The sequence below is a fragment of the Alligator sinensis genome, unplaced genomic scaffold (genome assembly GCF_000455745.1).
Source record: "Alligator sinensis unplaced genomic scaffold, ASM45574v1 scaffold125_1, whole genome shotgun sequence".
In the NCBI taxonomy this organism is placed as follows: Eukaryota; Metazoa; Chordata; order Crocodylia; family Alligatoridae; genus Alligator; species Alligator sinensis.
The window spans coordinates 226,974-245,596 of NW_005841893.1; the positions used below are offsets into that span (position 1 = coordinate 226,974).

The following is an 18,623-nucleotide window of genomic DNA, read 5'->3' on the forward strand; positions in this document are numbered from 1 at the left end:
GACTTGGTGATTTGGATCATTCTTGGTAGGTCTTTCAGTCTCCCCATTCACTCTATAGGAAATCATTGCTCCTAAGCTGTCCCGGAACTCACCCTTAAGTGGAAGACCCTACAGGTGCTTAGGGTAAGATTTGTCGAGGTATTTAGGCATCTAAGACAGGCACCTGAAATGCTTCACAGAAAGGTCTGTGGTGGCTCACTTATTAGTTTCAGTAGACCTAAGCACCTAGGAACTTTTAGAAACCTCACTAGGTAACTATCTGATTGTTTAAGTGCCTAAATACCACGAAAAAAATCTGATACTAAGCTACCACATCTTTCATTTTCTGCATCTATACAATTGTGATACTACCACTCACAGCTGCAAAGCACTTGGAGAACCTCAAATGAAAGGTTTTTATTAACATTTGTTTTATTAAAAACAGATTGTTTTGAAAGAACACCGGCAAGAAAAAGAATAAGCACATTCATCATTTCATGCCGGCTAGATAATTGAAGAAAAGACTTTAAAGACAGATGCCTGGAACTTCTAAGACTTGTGTAAGACTGTGTGTTAGTTACTATTGTTTGTACATGTATTTCTATAGGTGACATACTGACAGCACCAATTTCCAGATCCTGAGCAACAGTACTGCTCTGACAGGAGCAGAACCACCAACTACTATTGCTCATGTGGTGATGGCTTTGTTCTGGTTTCCAGTATGGACAGATTTGCATCTCCCCAGAGAGCAGAACTGCTCATAAAGGAGAATGATACATCTAAAGTCTAAAAGCAATGTAATAATTGTTGTCCTAGAGCCTACTTCTGCAAAAACATTCCAGTATATGCTTAAATCCATCCCAGTTCCACAAAGGACTAAAGCACACAGTAAGCCATGTAAGTTGAATGACTTCAATGAAACCTAGGCAATGCTAAAACCAAGCTCTATTGAAATCATCCTCCCCCTCACCCTCCCTTTTCCCTTCAGATTCATATAGTGCCAACGACTGGAACATCTTATATGGTGACTGGACATAAACATAAACCCATGGAGGAGTGAACAGTTAAAATAAATTATGCTGGTTTTAAAAGATGGAGCACAAAAGTCTCCTATTCCACAGGTTTTCAACCTTTTTGGATCAATGTACCCCCAGCAGCTGGATGCAGAGCTATATACCCCTGGCAGCTGGACACGGAGCAGAGGGTGGGATGGCATGTATCCAGACACGGAGTGGGGGAGCACAGCCAAATGCAGAGTGGGTGGGAGATGGCAGACTGGAGCAGCTGAACGTGGAGTGGTGGCAATCACCACATGTGAGCTTCCCTTGCCCCCAGCCCCTGGCCAGGAGCAGCAGCAGCACGGGATCATGTGTGGTGGTGCTCCGTCCCCACCCACCTGTGCATACCTGTTAGAGTCTTCTCAAGTACTCTCAGGGTATGTGTACCCCCAGTTGACAACCCCTCTCCTTTGCCATAAATAACTTTGTTGTTTGAATGCCTCATTGCTTCCGCCTTTCTAGCAATTAACATTAGCAACAAAACGCTATGACTGGTATTTAAGTCTCCAAATCTATAATGTGTTTGCAATTGCATGAATCTAATTATCTGTCACTCCAAGAGGCTCAGTCTGTGTCTGGTTGAGATGATACCCAAAATGGTACTCATCGAAGAGTTAAAAAGTAGATACTAATTTTCTGCGTTTTACTTTTGTTAATGTATGACAGTTGAAACCTGGACCTGATAACCATTTATTATTGCTAAGAAATCACCCTCACTATTATTGCCTTTGTGTCACCCACACTGTCTTTAAAAACTTTCATAAGCATTGGCTTTGAACTGATGCTGGGTTTGGATTACATTGCTAAACATGGACTTGATGTTTCATGGCTTTAAAAGAATATTGCTAAATGTATTTTATTCCACTGTTTTATAGTTATTGCTTTCACAATTACTGCTCTGAGGTTTAGAAAGTGTTTTACATAATTTTATTTTCAATATATGAAAATAAGATTTCATTGAGGGAAAAAAAGCCACCAAAAATATACCTGGGGAAAATTATTTTTTACTTGCAGACTGCTCTAAGATACCTACTCTGGGATTATGTTACAGTTATTTAACTTTATTCTAATTTTACTTCCTTGAGGAGAATTTTTATTGCTTGAACAAAACCTCACCTGATATGCAGATATGCTTTCCCAATTTAAGTATTACAGGTTTGTTAGTCGTCCGATATTAATAGATGATATTCAAGGGAGGTGCAAACCATCCAAATGTAAACTAACCTGTTCAGATTAGCTCTTCCTATTATTTACAGGAGGCATAAAACCATGAACAATGTAATTTCACGTTACATGGTACAGTTAGATAGAAGGAACTATCTAAAGCCCAGAATCCTGACTAAATTTCCACTCAGTCAATTACAACTCTTCCACCTAAAACTCTCCTTGCTTTTTCATCTGGAAACCTTGTTCTTTACTTACCACCACCTGAAGTGGTGTTATATACTTTCAAAATTCCAGACTCAACCCAGCAAGTTCCAACTGTTCTTATCTGTCAACATCCAATTGATATTTACTCATTATTATCTTCAAAATATGCAAAGCTGCCTACAGCCCTGATTATTATGCTCTCAGCCCACCTTCTGCCTGTTAATAGGCTTTGCTTTAATTTTAAAATATGTCAGTGTTTGGTCATACATTTTACTGGTCTGGTATGTATAGCCTAGTTCTAAAGCATTTTGGGGGAATTAGATAATTCATCACAAGGAACAAAAATAGCTGGAATCAGTTAGAGAGTCAGTGCTTTTCAAGTAGTGGAGTTCCTGCATGGGAGATTATTTTAAAAAAATCAATTCCATTTCAATAATAAAAAATGAATAAATAAAACCTAGATGAAGTGAATAGGCTGCAAATGTCCTTTCTTTGTCATACTGACTTGCCGAGGGCCTAATAAAAAAATGCTTACATGACTGATCCTATCCATCTTCCCTTTATTCTCTAAAGCAAACATACACACATTCTAGTGGATAATCATTAGCCAATCTGTAAGCTAAAAAACAAAACTCACTGCATCACAATCACTATGGGAAGTTTTGTGCTAAAGCAAATCCTTGTAGTCTTAAATTATTTGAGAAACACTTCCATCCTCAACCTCAACATCTCCCAAAGACAGAAGTGCTTCCTTTTAACCTGGTCTTGGCTCAGCATCTCTCCTCTAAAAATCAAAGCAATAAATGTCAGTACCCAAAATGAAAGCACGTGTTCTTGTGAAGCTCCATTTCATACATTCTCCGTACACATTGGGGTTCTTTAAAAATTAAGAGATGTCAACTGAAATTTGGGTGCTGTATCTTCAAGGGTCTGAGGAATCTTCAGCTTGATTTTGTTATTCTCACTTCTACAAATCTTACAAGATTTAAACTAATCAGTGAACAAATGGAACAGATTATATACTGAAAATATATTACAGATGCATGCATGTAGATCAGATGAAATGGGCCGTTGAGTTCAAGTGTACACTGTGTACATATAAACATGTGTGTATATAGATACACAGCTGCACATACTGTTGATCTTACCTTTGTGTTTCTGTGTATAAGTGCTGTACGTAGGCTGAGAACAGTGTGTGTGTATCTATAACTATCTAGTTAGGCAGAAGTTGATAAAGCAGAGAGGAAATAAAGTTAGATACACACACATAAATATTGACTGACTACTGCACACCTTGTCATGCCAGTGTGGAAAAGGGACAGTTGCAGGTTGCTGGTTTTGCAGCCATTAATTTTACACTTTATGAAAAAAAAAGGCTTCTTTAATTCCATTTTTTTTCTTGCAGTAAGCATCATTGGAAGAAGACCAAAGCACAGCAACTAGAAGTTAAATATACACTTGAGCATTACATAACTTTGTAGGAGAAGCAGGCTGAAAAGAGTATTGTTTCATTTAAATCTTTTATATTTTATTTCTCTTTCTTTCCATCTTTTAATTCTTGTTATTTTCCTCCTAAATTATATCATCTTCTGAAGAATGTTGGGTTTCGCAGGCAGGCGGCTAGTCACCTGCAACAACCAAGGGGTCCTGCAGAAGCTTCCAAGCTGCTGTCAGTATCAGATGCCAGGGTCTGGTCGGTGGACATGGAGGAGATGTCATTGACAGAGGAGGATGGAGGGAGGCTTTCGCTGCTGTTCACTGCTGCACCTGTGCTAAGAAAATGAACACCAACGTGATTAAACCTGAAACCCAAGGACTCCCTGCAGCATAAAAACAAATAGCACGTTTTCTGTGGCAACAGGTGTTTGGACCTTTTTAGCTGTGGTCAGTCAATAGGAAATAAGCCAGCTGTTATCTGTAGGGCTTTAAAATGAAATGCTTTCTTCTTCAGGTCTGAGAAAAAAGGAAACAAAATGAAAAATTAAAAAGAGTCTGCAGTGCTGTGAAACTAGATAAGGGAGGAATTCCCAGGGCAAATCACACAAGAAAGGATACCTTGATGAGACTCAACAACACATGCAAAGTCCTGCCCTTGGGATGGGATTATTGCATAAACACAGGCAGACGAGGGAAATGATTGACTAAACTTCAGCACTGCAGAAAAGGACCTTGATGTTTCAAGAACACACATGGTGTGCTCTTGTTGCTAAAAAACCCAACAGCTGTCTTTTGGCTTTTGCATTAACAGAATGTCACTTAAAAATCAAGGGAAGTTATTTTTCTACTCTATTCAGCACTGTCTGGTTTTGTGCCCCACACTTAAATAAGGATGTGCACAGTTGGAAAGAATCCATATCAGAGCAATAAGAATGATTAGGAGCCTGGGGGAAGTTTGAAAGATCTAGGGTGATATAGTCTGGAGGTGAGAAGATTGAGACAGTATTTGATAACAGTCTTCAAATACCTAAAATGCAATTATAGAAAGAATGGAAATGGGCTTTTGTCCATCACCATATGGTAAGAAAGGAGCAATGGCTTCAGCAAAGGCAATTTAGTTTGGGGAATAGGAGGAACTTTCTGACTATGAGGGTGGCCAGTCTTTGGAACAGGCTACCGAGAGAAACTGTGGAATCTCTATTCTTGGAAGCTTTCAAGACCAGATTGGACACTTGATAAGAATGGTTTAGAAAGGGATGAGCCTTCTTTGAGCAAGCAGGCTGGATTAGATAACCTCATTAGGTTTCTGCTAGTGATATTTTCCTATGATTCTGTGATGCTTTGTTTAGTGGAAGATCAAGACCTTTCAAAAGAGAAGTGGGCCATTTATTGTGTAAAAAAGGATTATCTGGAGTCAAAGTCAATATCAGTGTTCAGTCCTTGGTGTCCAGTCATCCTATGAATCTTAGTTCCCAACCTCAACATAAATTTCATAGACATTAGGGCTGGAAGGGCCCTCGGGAGAGCGTCAAGTCCAGCCCCCTGCCCCAAGGGTAGGAAGTCAGCTAGGGTCAAAGGATAAGCATCTAAACTCTTCTTAAAGGAGTCCAGAGTAGGTGCTTGCACTACCTTTGGAGGGAGCCTATTCTAGGACTTGGGGGCTCGTACAGTTAAAGAACTTTTTCCTTATGTCCAACCTAAAACTGTCTTGCATGAGTTTGTGAGCACCGGACCCTGTCATCCCTTGGGGTGCTCTGGTGAACAGACATTCCCCCAGATCCTGATGCACACCCCTGATGTACTTACAGGCTGCCACCAGGTTACCCATGAGCCTGCACTTCTCCAGGCTGGAGTCCCATTGCTCTCAGTCTCTCTTCATAAGGCCTTTTTACAGGAATTCATGATCCTGTCCTCTGATCAGGCGCATGGCTCTCCTCTGGACTGTCAAGCGTCTCCACATCCTTCTTAAATTGTGGAGCCCAAACATTTGAAGGTGTTTTGTAATTTTCCCTCGAGCATGAGAATAGCAATGTCTAAAAGTGGCTGTTTGGTGAAAAATGTAAAATGTTCTTCTACATGTGTTCATCTGTCTTTAATTTTTTTCCTGTAATCATAGAGTCTGGTATATAGCTATATTCAAGTTTCACTATAATAATTTCCATGAGAGGATCTGGTGCACTGGATATATGCAATGTTTGTTAATGGTGGACACATCTACACTCGGTATTATTGTGCCTGAATGAACTGCGGAGCTTATTGCTCTGTAGTTTATTGCTCCTGGGCATGCTGTTTGAATGTGCACCTGGGAGCAATTAACTCCAGAATAATAAACTGCAATTTATTCAGGTACAGCCCAAGGAGCCAGGGTGGAGCAGCCACAGCTCCCAGGGAACTCCTGGGGTCAACACACTGGGGCACACAGAGTTTTTTAGTCCACAGCAGGATGTTAGTTAAATTAACTGCAGGGTAAATTCGTTTTTTTCTGTCATAAATGGGGCGTATGCTTTGATGCCAAGATATTTACTGCACAGTTAATTAAGCAACTGTAATTAGTAAACGTCTCATGTACACACACCCAGTGAGGGGAAAACACAACTGCAAAGAAATAGCAGTTTTTGTGCTTACAAGAAGGAGGGTATGGATAATTTTCTTAACTTTTTTAGGAAATGGAGGAGCAAAGCAAATTTGAAATAACAAAAATTGTTTACAATAGGTTAAATAAAACAAGGTGATCCTTCAGGAGTTTTCCAAAGTATCAGAGATAGGGAACTGATACCAGATTAAATCTAATGTAGGGAACAGCAAGATTGTTCAGTTTAGAAAGGGCAATCTGATCTATTCATACATAGTGATAGCTTAATGAATTGCAGCATTTCCAGCAGATATATCTAGGTGTTTTAGTTCACTGGAAACATCTGTTCTTCTTCAATGTGCTTAAAAATAAATTTTTAAAAAGGATTATATTAAAAAGAAAAAGAATAAGATCGGTGGTATGCCCCATAATAGATTATTCAGTTCTGATCCAAACTGACATAGCAGGAATTGGACATTCAGACACTGGCAAAGGAAATGATCTGAGAAAAAGAAAGGCTTCCATATGCAAATAAACCGATAAGAATAGGAATCCTTTCCTTAGAGAAAAGTAAGAAATGGCATGACAGATGTATATAAAACAATGAGCGGTACAAAAAAGGTCACTTATGTGACATATAGGCCCCTGTGCAAATAACTTAATTACATGACATCTTTCATCTTTTAAGAGGGAAGAAATGTAGCACTGTGTGAAAAGAATAACTTATAAAAAAATAACACATAATTAAGTTGTGGTATTCAAATTATAAATGGGGAGTGAGGGAGTGAGGAGACATTTTCGGAATTCCAAAACAAAACATATGCATGAATATCAAGTAAATAATTATAAATAATTATATTGGAGAAGCTGCAACTGTCTCAGCCATGTATCCTGTCCTCAGCCAGGTTTTGCACTACCATGGACATCTGTGTGCCTGGGAGGCAACTGCACTCAGAAATGGGACAGCTCTCCCCACCTTGTGGAGATTAGTGCCATTTTTCTAGTACTTGTATGTATTAGTACTAGCAAATGACACATTAGACAAATTTAATGTGCACTAATTGACACTGATGCTTTACTGTGTGGTAGACTAGGCTAATGCACAGTAAATCATCTTGTATAGATGCACCCACTGAGCATTGAGTTCAAGTTTCAGCAGAATACAGATAGGTTGTAATGAGCCATAAAACCACTAACTAACACTGCTACTAATCACCCTGCATTTTTACAGGTAATAAATTTCCTCTCCCTTCTTGAATATTTTTACTCTTCCATTAGCTAGCTGCCTAGTCTATCATACTACCTGTTCAGACCTCTTCACTTCAAGCTCAAAACCCTCCTCCACCTCTCCAAGGAGACTGTTTGTATTTACATGGATTCTTCTTTCTGTTATATAGTTCAGCCAGTGTCTCCTTCTCTAGACCTGAGGACTGTTACTTGACATCAGAAAGCTTGTCAAAGAGCCCTCCTAACCATATAGATTGTTCAATTAAATATAACCCCAAAAAATCCTTACCTATCATCCACATCCTGACCCATCATGGCTACAACTCTCCAACACTTCTATATCCTTATATTCATTCTCAAATTTTTGGTTCCTAATGTGATTATGAACCATTGCCTGTACCCAAAACACAAAACTAAAACAATCCCCACCTGCAAAACACAACATTTCATGCAGCCCTTTATTTATGAGCAAAACATAGATCTGGCCATGTTAACAGCTGCTGTCACACAGTGTGCTATGACTGACAGGGACAGCAGTTGCCTCCGAGGTACAAAACCAATGGTGGTCCTATTGGTGTTACAGCAAACTCCTTGACCTGGAAGATTGTAGCAGTTGCAGATGTTAAATTTGCACCACAGTTTGTCTAGATCTGATTGTCTTCTGTCCTTGCAGGACAGTTCTACGAAGCTGCATCCTAGAATATGAAAACTTTATGCCTGAGGCTCTATGTCACATTCCATAGTCTGGAATGTGTCACATTCCATAGCCAGAGATTCTGTTTATAACCAGACAGTGATTTCTCCAATGTTGTTTCCCAATTGTTTCCTTCTAGTGAGCTGCATAGCTGTCTAGAAATGAGTGGACTTCAAATTCCTTCAGCCACCACTGGAAGCATCTATTTGAGCCTTTCTTCTTTTCTTTTACATATGAATGTGAGGCCATAGAACAGGATGCAAGAAAAGAACTGATACAAGGTTAGCAGCAGAAATTGCTATTTTTTTTTAGCCCTGAGTCTAAGAAGACATCAAAGTCTATCAGACTTAAGCATCATTGTTTTCTGAGTGTATAAGCATATTATACGCAAGAGTATTAAAAATTTCCTTTTGCCTTGATTCACGGTGAAATCCAATTCACCTTTGAGATCACACACACACACACATACATGCACTTATTATTATTATAGCAATTATTGTTTCTGCTCACAGGGATAGAGAAAATCCCAAATGTAGGCCTCTGTTTACGAACTGATCTTTTGCATGAAGGGAAAATCATATCTGCCTGGTCAATTCTCCATCTCTGCACAAAAACTCAAATCAAACAAGCATCAATATAACTAGCACCTATTATCTCTTTGTTAATAGTGTTATGAAGTGAAGAGTGGAACTACTAAGCCGGTGGACCAATCATTATGTTAATCATTAGTGAATAGATTCAGATTTGTTTACATAATCATTCAGGTTTTGTTGGATGGAAACACATTTTGCTTAACAATCTTTGCAGTTTTCTACTTAAGAAGTTTTTTTATTAGCATGCTGAGCTGTATGCACAACGTAACCACCACAGACTTGTGGGTATAAGAATAGAAGTATCTTATTCGCAAACTTTAGATCTTAAAATATCATCCCTGCTGTATATTGTAGGCATCAAATTAAAGAAGTAAGGAAAATACTGTGACAGTTCCTTACTTGTAATTCACATTCCCCTATCCCTGCTTAGTTCAAGGGTCAGTGTTTAGAATGTACCAGGAAAACATATCACCTATTTCAGGTTTCATGGCATGAAAACCTTTAGAACATTTTCACTGTAGCTTGGGGAGGCAGTTACCAAATTCTAGGATTTTCACAGAGCTATAGAATTTAAGGTAGCAAAAGAAAGGGGAGGAGAATGACTAAAAATGACATGTGCTTTATTTTAGCTTATCGTGAGTGGGATAGAGTCTGCTGTGCCTTGAACCTACAAAGGATTCCCTTATTCAATACATTAAAACCATTCTATTTGAGTCCCCTCTTACAGCACTTCAAGAAATATTTTTCATGCTTGGATTTTCAGAAGAAATTTAATGTAAAGAGAAGAGGAGATTAAGAAGAAAAGCAAGCCACAGACTAAGCAGAAAGGGCTTTGCTTCACAGCAATGTAAGTGACATTTATGTGGTTTTTATTTGTTACTAGAAGAAAAAAAGAACACAAGACACCTCATGAGTTGGGTTTCCCTCCCTCAGTTGTAGCTTCAGTGTGTTGGGAGGGATGCAGACTGCAGGCAGGAAAAAATCCAAGTACATTTTTTTTAAAATCAGAATGAATTAATTTGCCAAAGTTAAAAAGTGTCATTTAACCCGTTGAATGTTAAGTGAATTCCTGTAAAAAACCAAAATTTCAGGACCTGCCTGGTCCCCTTCCAATTTGTTTACTGTGCTCCTGAGCAGCACGTTTGTCTGGCTGCAGGGCAGCACCATACCTAAACTCCTGGCAGCACTGGGCTAACTTTTAGTATCAGGCCCCCCATCACCAAAGATAATGATAATAATAATTTTTAAATTACCATTTTCAGGCACCCTTTCTGTCTGGTCCCTGCTGCTGGGGAATGAGAGCTTCCAGGGTTCATGATACCATAATTCCCCAGGGAAACTGCCTTATAGTCAGGACTGAACTGCCTCATAGTCCAGGTGCCTATACATGTGCAGGATGCCTGTCAGAGCAGACTTGATTGAATCTGCTGCAGCATAATGATCCAGCAGGCTCCGCATCATATATTTGAAAATGGCAACAGGGGCGCTTTAACTAAAGCTTGTCAGATGAGCTTTAGTTATAGCATCCCCGCCGCCATTTTGGAGCATCGGACACTGAATTCATGAGATGCTGCGGCGGGTTTATTTAGAGTGGCACTCTAGAGCCCCTCTAATTAAAATGCCTTCCTAGCCCAGAGCATGTGTAAAGATGCCCTACCTACAGTTTCCAAGGAGCACTAATCCTGAACGGTTTGATAGGTGGATTTTATTGCAGAGAGGGAGAAAAGAAAGACTGCTAGCCTAAGGTCTTCTGGAGAGCTCTCTCATTAACATAATCAGCTTCATTTATTTGAAAGAAAGATTAAACTGAGGATGTAGATGATGCAAAACAGGAAATGTGGCTTGGACTCCATCAATAAAGAAAATGAATTGGCTAGTTCACATCTCATGAAATTGCTTAACAACTTTGGTGCTGAGTTAATGGCAAAATACTTCAAGTGCACATGCCAAAGAATGGGAATGAGGGAATTTTTTAAATATTAGGAGGGAGGGTGGGAAGATCTCACAGTGTAGAGCCATCTGGTGCAAAGAAATGAGTTCCCCAAAGGAAAAAAATATAGAGTCAACATTTGCACTAAGCCTACACACTCTAAGCTATAAACAAATCTCCTCATACTCACAAAACCCCATATTCATATAGGGAAACAAACATCTGCAAATGCAATTGCTGCTGATTTTGCAAAGGAAAACATGTTTTTCCCCACATAAGCAAAAGAACCAAATTAAAACATAAAGAACCAATTTTTACATCTTAGAACCAAATTAAAACTGAATCTCAAAGGCCAAGTTCTTCACACTGCTAAATTTCTAGCAGAAAGGAGAGACTGCCTGGGAGCTGGGTACAGCTGGGGAGCTGGGAACTGGTTCTCTACTCCAGCTTCAGTGGTACCACAGATTAGTCACAGGTGTGTTTAAAGGGGAGACGAACACTGTTGGGCTGAAGGCAGTGAATATTCTGTACATATACGTACCCAGAATCATGGGTATGCACATTATTGAAGGTATTTTGGAATTACAATTTTTAGACCCCAATAAACAATTAAGCAATTTCCACTTCTAATTTTTGAGCTAGGTTTCAGCTACAGCCAAAATACACCTGGCCAAACTGGGTACAGGCTGGGGGAAAAGGTTTACTCATCTTCAGCACAGGCTTGAGACTCATAGCTAGCCATGACTCAGCTAGCCATAAGCATATCAGCTTATTTACTGGTTGACACGAGTCAGAAGATTTCATTTATGTATGAGGAAAGGAACAAAATCATTCAAACGGTAGGAAACTATCTTTTTTTTTTTTGAGAGAGAGAGAGACTACTTGTATTTGTCAGTCACTCTCCAGCCACTTCTAAGGAGCATATGTTCTTTGAGAAAGATCACGGCAAAGCAGCCAAACAGTCCCCAGGTGTAAACTGTCTGCTAGGGAAACACAATGCAAGTAGGTTTTTTCTGAAATGCAAACATTTCAGTGATATACAAAACATCTGGATATATTTGTAGGACAGAAGTGCTCACTGATCCCAAAGCACAGACAGGGGAAGACTATTTAAAAAAGTAAGCCTGCAACCTGTGACTGATTGCAAATTTATGCATAAAGATAATGTTTTTGACTTTCAGTGTGCCCAAGCCGAAAATTCTACATTTATATTAGGTTCCTGACAGTTTAAGGCACCATAAACTGCAATCCCAACAATCGCAACTGTGTACATTGCAGGACATGCAATTTTGGGATGGGATTAGGGCCTATTGTGCCCTGCTTGTCATGATCCCAGATTCTCCCTGCACTAGCAGAATAAACCCAGGTGTCAATAGTTAACTGGGGGCCAGGGACCCAACTGGGATCTGAAACTGGCCCCTGGCAGATCCCTGATGCCAGCCAACAATCAGCTGATTATCAAAACCCCAGCTGAGTTTTTAACTTTGCCTCAGGCATGAGGACCCCAGGATCAGGCTGCTGTAGTCGAATCCCTGAGTACACTGGGACTTTTAAAACCCTATGTGCCACTTAGCTGTGCAGAGTACATGGTTATAACTCAGCTCTGACTCTCAGCTGCCACAACCCAATTCCAGGGTCCCTGTGCACCAGGAAGCTAGGATCAGACTATGGCAGCCTGATCCTTAGGTCCCTGTGAGATGGGGCTGAGTTAAAACCCTGAGTTAAAATCCATCTTAGTGGCACATGGGGTTTTAATGGTCCCAGTACCCAGGGACCCTAGAATCAATCTTCCAGGACACCTGTTTCCTGGGCCCTGGAGCTATCCCATGCTGGATCTTGACATTCAGCTAAATGTCAGAATCTGTCCTGGGCCAACATCAGTCAGCCACACATTTAATTTAAGGCATAATACAAACAAACCACAAAGTTGTTCCATATTATACATGAAATAACTTTGTAGCTCGTTAACTATATTATCATGCCTTAAATTAACTTTAATGTTTGGCCAAGTTACTACATAAGGCGTGATTAACCTGTTAATTATGTCTTAAATGCAACATATGCCATGGACCTTATATCTATATACAGTATTTCATTTTTAAAGTTGCATTTCCAAAAAAAATAACATGATTTTGAGGCACTAAGAGATACCAGTGGCTATCTGTGTTGATCTACAAGCACCTTATACTCCATCCTATATGCACAAATGGATCTGTCCTGGAATGAAGAATTGAGGCCTGAGAAATGTGGAACCCAGTGTATCAATTCCTCAGCAAAGCAACCCCCAGTCTTATTGTAAACTAAGAGTATTTCCACATGCTACGCTACAAAAATATAAAAATAGGACTTACTTGATGCACACATCTTGTGCCAACCTTCTACAAAGTGATTAGCTTACCACATGCACCAAAGGAGACAGAATCCATGTAGATTTGAGTTTCATTTGGTTCATATTTTAACACCTGCCAGTAGTTTGAAGTAAGCCTCCTCCTTAAATCACTACTTACATGAACTGAATGAATTCATAGGCCTGGATACTTAGTCAATGCTAAGTCAAGGGAGATATACTGATTTGTTAAGTGGACCCAGAGAACACACAGCTTTTGTTCACTATAAGCTTTGCTAGGAAACACCAATTGTCAGACCCTCACCATTGACTATACACTGTGTGATCTAACCTGGACAATTTTCACCAGGTACTACTCTATGAAGGCTATTTTCTTTGGCAAATGCTGTCATTCAATCTTCAGCCCGTGTAGTGTTTGAGTTGTACAATTAAAAAAAAAAAAGAGGCAAGAATTCTGGTGGGTAATTTTGCATAATCGCACATATTTCTTGGACCATCACAGCAACAGTACTAAATTAAAAAAAAATAAGAGTAGAAATATTTTCCTTTCCCCTCTCCCCATGCTTTCCACCTTCATCCGCTATCTCTTTCCTTTCTCTTTATGTTAGCAACCGATGCATTTATTTCTTATTTACATTAAATAGGGGGGGAAACACCATCTGAAGCATAAAAATACATGGAAACCAGGGAATATATTCTTTCAGAAAACAGTTTTCCTCAAGTCAGTTTTAAAGAGAGTTGCTATAATTGCTTGAGGCTAAAAATGAAAAATGTAATTGAAAGGAAAATGGTAAAAGAAAAACACATAAAAAGATTACAATTCTCTGTGCTAAAAAGTGGTTGCAAATAAATAATTTTAAAAAACCTTTCACAGTAAAAAAAAAAAAATATAACCTTTCACAGGGAACCGGAATAGGGAAAAAGTTAAATTTTCTTTAAATGGGGAAAGAGTTAAATTTTCTTTAAATGTAAAGATAGTCCTTAGCTAGCCTCTACACATTATTTCCCCAAACCAGTAACTCTGGTATTATTTGCATCTAAATCAGTATGCAAGCACTGCTCTACAGCAGATATGTGAAGAAACATGGATTTATTCAAACACCCGTCAGCCCTTCAGATTTATTGTTCAGTAATGGTACCATAATTCCACAAGTCAAACCTGCATATATTGTACTTTGCTTGCTACTCTGCAGGAACACATGGAATTGCCTTTCATACCATCTTCATCAAAATATAATCAAGGTACACTATTGAATCCCTAGTATTGCCAAATCAGTACTGCATTAACTTATCACACTTTTGTCATGCTCTTCCTAGTCCTGTTGCTAAGTAATGTGGAATCACAGTATCATCAAAGGTTAGTTTATTTAGCCATTGGTATAATGAGGTGAACATGCTCAATGCTAACAGTAAACACAAGAGGAAACAAAAGTAAATATCTGCCAGTTAGACACAAATCATCCAGAAGGAGTGGACATTACATTTAATAATGATGCTTTGAGGTAAGAATGGTTTGGAGTGTGTTCCATGCTGACAGGCTTTCTAACAGGAACAAAATAATCAAATCTGGGCATCTTGTTTACCTACAAAATTAAAGTTTTCAGAAGTACCCATTTGTGTGCACAGGCACTGTTTGTATTCATGTTGCTGGTGAGCTTTTTGTGAAGACATTTCAAGGATCCCGATTTGAAAATATAGTTGCTTTAAATTGTTTTCGTACTCAAGCTCCACCAACATTGAACGTAGGTTATTCTAACATTACTGAAAAGATACATTTAGTAATACGCCTGACTATTTGATATTCACGTAGTACAATTTTGGTGATTAATTGATGCAAAATTCTGTGCTAAGGTTGTAATTGTGCTAAGGATGTAATTGTATGGACTTCAGTAGAATCATTTTCTTTTATAACCAATGAGAATTTAGTTCCATTATCCCTTCTAATCCAGTAAACTATACGTTTTATTACACGGTAATTCTGGGAGGCTGTTAACCCCTGGAGTGTCCACAGATTAACACCCTAAAGTGGTTTTAAACACTCATATGCAGATCAATGTTACGCTGCTCCAGGGCATGATTTTCTCTGATCTGCACTACCCAAGAGATGTTCTGTGCAAGCTGAAATCCTCCTGTATCTCAGGATTTTTTTACACCCTAGACCTTAAAGCAGGAATAGAAGCGTGCCCTGGGTCACCAACCCTGTAGGCTTGGGGCAGACATTCAAAAAGCCTGAGCCTGAATTGATTCAGTCTTTGTAGATTAGTCTAGCCTGGCTAGGCTAAATCAGTGTGTAACCCACATAGACATCCCAGAAATGCAGGGACATGCCTGCAGTGGCTCAGGCTTTCTAGCCTAAGGCTCAGGTTTCCTGCCGGGGGGGAGGGGGTGTCACTAGAGCAGCCCTCCTTTGGCTTCCACAGGGCAGAGCTGAAGTCGGACATAGCCAGGCCCCTGCAGGACACTGATTATTCTCCTGCTCCTGAGCTGCCCAGAAGGGAATGTTTATCACACCTAAATTTATGTTTATCAACTCATTAAGAAAACAAAACCTCTCTCCCTTACCTCTTGTTAAACAGCTCTTCCAAGGAAGGACATTTGGTGTGGATTTGCACCAAAAAGCCAGTCTGCCTCTGTCCTCTCCCACAGCATGGACAGTAGTCAGCATGCGGTCTGCTAGCTAATACTGAGGTGTCTGCGTAAAGGCATGGCGGGGTGGGAATAATCCCTGTTTAGCAGGGAGAAGCTAAGCAGATGCTGTGTGCCTACAAGTCTGTGCTGAGCTCACAGCTCCAGGCAGATGCTCTGTGCATTTCTGTCCACAGCTCCAGCCAGGGAGCAGAGGGGAGGGGTCAGCCCTGCAGTGGAACAGAGAGCCCTGCCCAGCCCAGAGAGCATACTGGGATGCTCAGGATGTCTGGTTATCTTAAACCAGCAAAGGGTCTGGGACAGACACTGTATAAACCTGTTTGAGCCAAATCAGTTAAGGCTGATATTATTTTCAGCCAGGTTTATCTCAAACCACTGTCAGCCATTTGCCATAGTGGCAACTCATAGCTACAGCTCCTAGTCCTGCCCTTGCTCACCAGGCCTCTTAGTGGCAAGTCACAGCTGTGAGGGGCAGTCAGAAAAGGCTTCTAGACTAAGGGTCTGACTACCCCAAACTCCAGGCTAGCACTCACACCAATTAACATTTGTGTGGCTCACAGCATAAAGCCCTAATAAAGCATTCTAACCACCATACTGTGAAATAAAAATATCCCTCACAAAAAATGTAAGTTAGAACCACTGATATTCTTTTTCCTTGTGGTTCTGAAACAGTTAACCATTCTTCAGTTCCCCTTCAATGCTGTCTCACTGTTGTGGCTGTACAGTCATTATAAAAATCCCCAAAACAACCTTGATAATCTCAGCTGGAATCCATGTGGCCCATTTTTAAGTCTTAATGTGCCACTGGCATTCAGTTAATAAAACTCGACTCATTTAAAGCACTGAATTATATAATACATTTTCAGGTTCAGATGCTGGGGCCACTGCAGCATTTGGGCTCTCTCTTGGTGCTGTGGAAAACACATTAAGGTTATTCAATGGGGCTGAGTACCTGAAGGAGAAGGCTGTCCTTTTACTACGCCATTTTTAGTCTTTTCTTCAGAATTCATTACTTCTTTGTAGATCAATTCTGTGAGAGACAATCAACGCAATTATAAAAGGAACCATTCATAAAACACTGTAATGCCATAAATAATGCTTTCATAAACGTATGCTAGGTTCTAAATCAACCATCTTGCTTTCTCAGCTGACGGCCTCTCTCTATCCTTGTTCCAGCTGCTCAACCCATACAGCCTGCTTTGGCATATATTCTATCACTTTAGTAACTCTTGTCATTTAACTCATATTCTGAATCCATCAACTGCCAAGCAAACATGAGCATAACATACTCATCATGCTGCACAAGAGTAACTCGAGTCACTTGTTTCTTCATACCAAACCCACTGGGGAGTTTTAAACCATTGATTCAATGCATTACAATATATTACCACAGGCCACATATCTCAGCCTTTAAACTATACATATTGACATTTGTGAAACCTTTCCAGATGATTTTGTCATATAAGAATGCAAGTATTAAACCAATTTTTCTCCATGCATGACTGGTATTTGTGTAACCAGTGTGGGTTTTGTTTCCTGTTACTTCTTATGCTCATCAGCCCTATTTTATTCCCTGGAAAATGAGAGAGATTTCTGGCATCCTGACAGCCTCGTTTTGCTCACTTAAGCTTTAGTGAGTCTCTCCTATGTCCAAGATCCACTCTTTTTCATGCTTTTAAGCCTAGATGGCAAAGCACAATAATTGAGTTGTTTTAATATTTACTGTTCATACATAAAGTTGGCACAGTAACTGTAGTGCTGCTTACAGTGGACCCAATTGCAACACCTTATCCTTTTGAATAGTATTATATTCCCTGAGTGATCCCCTCAAGTTCAATTAGTGTAAGAATCAGCTGCTCTACATTTCACTAAACTGCACCTGCTGCATCAGGAAAGGATGTGTATAAACAGGGACCTACTCAAGTCACGATTTGGTGGCAATTATGAAATTAGGCACGGTCTGCAAAATCAGCGAAAAAACCCCCCTTAAAAATAAAATAATAAAAACCCTTATGGCCACTGCAGCTCAGCCGTGCAGCCTGTATGGCTGGGGGGCTGAGCTGCCAGTGTGAAGGGGAGCAACTAACACGGTGGCTACCCCTGTCCCTCGCTGCTGATTGGCTGAGAGGGCTGCCTGTCACACAGCCCCACCACATCCAATCGGTGGTGAGTGGTTGAGCTGCATCACTGACAGCCCTCTTGACCAATCAGCAGTTAGGGGTGGGGCCACTGGGGGCATAGGGAGCCCTACCATGATAAACCTGCAGCAGGCCCTGCAACTGGCCAATGAAGTCAGCTGCCTGCCGCCTCAATTTCAGTAGTTCTCTCCATATAAATATAGGACTAGATCCTGCCATTTTACCCATGTGCAGCAGTGCCATTCTACCAGGGGAGCTCCAATGAAATCACTGTGGACCATGTGTCAAATCATATACCAAAAATGTTAATTGATGCAAATAGTCATAGGTATAACAATGCAGCTGGGCACCCAGGGCAGCCATGACACGCAGGGGCAGCTGAAACTTCCTGCTGCGGTCATACTGCCAGTGTGATTGTGTGGCCATAACAACAGCTGTTTTTTTTCCATCCCTCCCCTCCTCCCTCCTCCCCCCCCCAAGCTGGCACCAGGGTGCCTGGCCTAGTTGCCTTGCTCTAGTTATAGCACTTCAAATAACAGCAACAAAATCCAAATGAGCATACATTTCTTTTTCACTTGCTGGCCTGAATTTCTGTTCAGTGGAAATACTGTTAAAACAGGTGTGGTATCCC

The 18,623-nt window shown here is 40.2% G+C and overlaps 1 protein-coding gene and 1 long non-coding RNA gene across 12 annotated transcripts in view; one reads left to right on the top strand and one right to left on the bottom strand.

Annotated features, from left to right (window-relative positions):
* LOC112549314 overlaps positions 1-4,120 on the top strand; it is a 9,871-nt gene extending 5,751 nt beyond the window's left edge. Inside the window, exons 3-4 of the long non-coding RNA XR_003092702.1 lie at positions 425-539; positions 4,004-4,120. This is a non-coding gene — a long non-coding RNA (uncharacterized LOC112549314). The remainder of the gene's footprint in view (positions 1-424; positions 540-4,003) is intronic.
* LOC102374542 (mitogen-activated protein kinase 10) overlaps positions 549-18,623 on the bottom strand; it is a 258,167-nt gene continuing 240,092 nt past the window's right edge. For 10 of the 11 annotated variants that reach the window (XM_025197290.1, XM_025197289.1, XM_025197291.1 and 7 more), the window contains 2 exons: positions 16,807-16,884; positions 3,915-4,175 (listed from right to left, as the gene is read on the bottom strand). In XM_025197290.1, coding sequence (XP_025053075.1) covers positions 4,033-4,175; positions 16,807-16,884 — 221 coding nt within the window. In that variant the 3' untranslated portion in view covers positions 3,915-4,032. Of the gene's footprint in view, positions 4,181-16,806; positions 16,885-18,623 lie in introns of all 11 variants that reach the window. The other variant, XM_025197293.1, reaches the window with a different exon arrangement.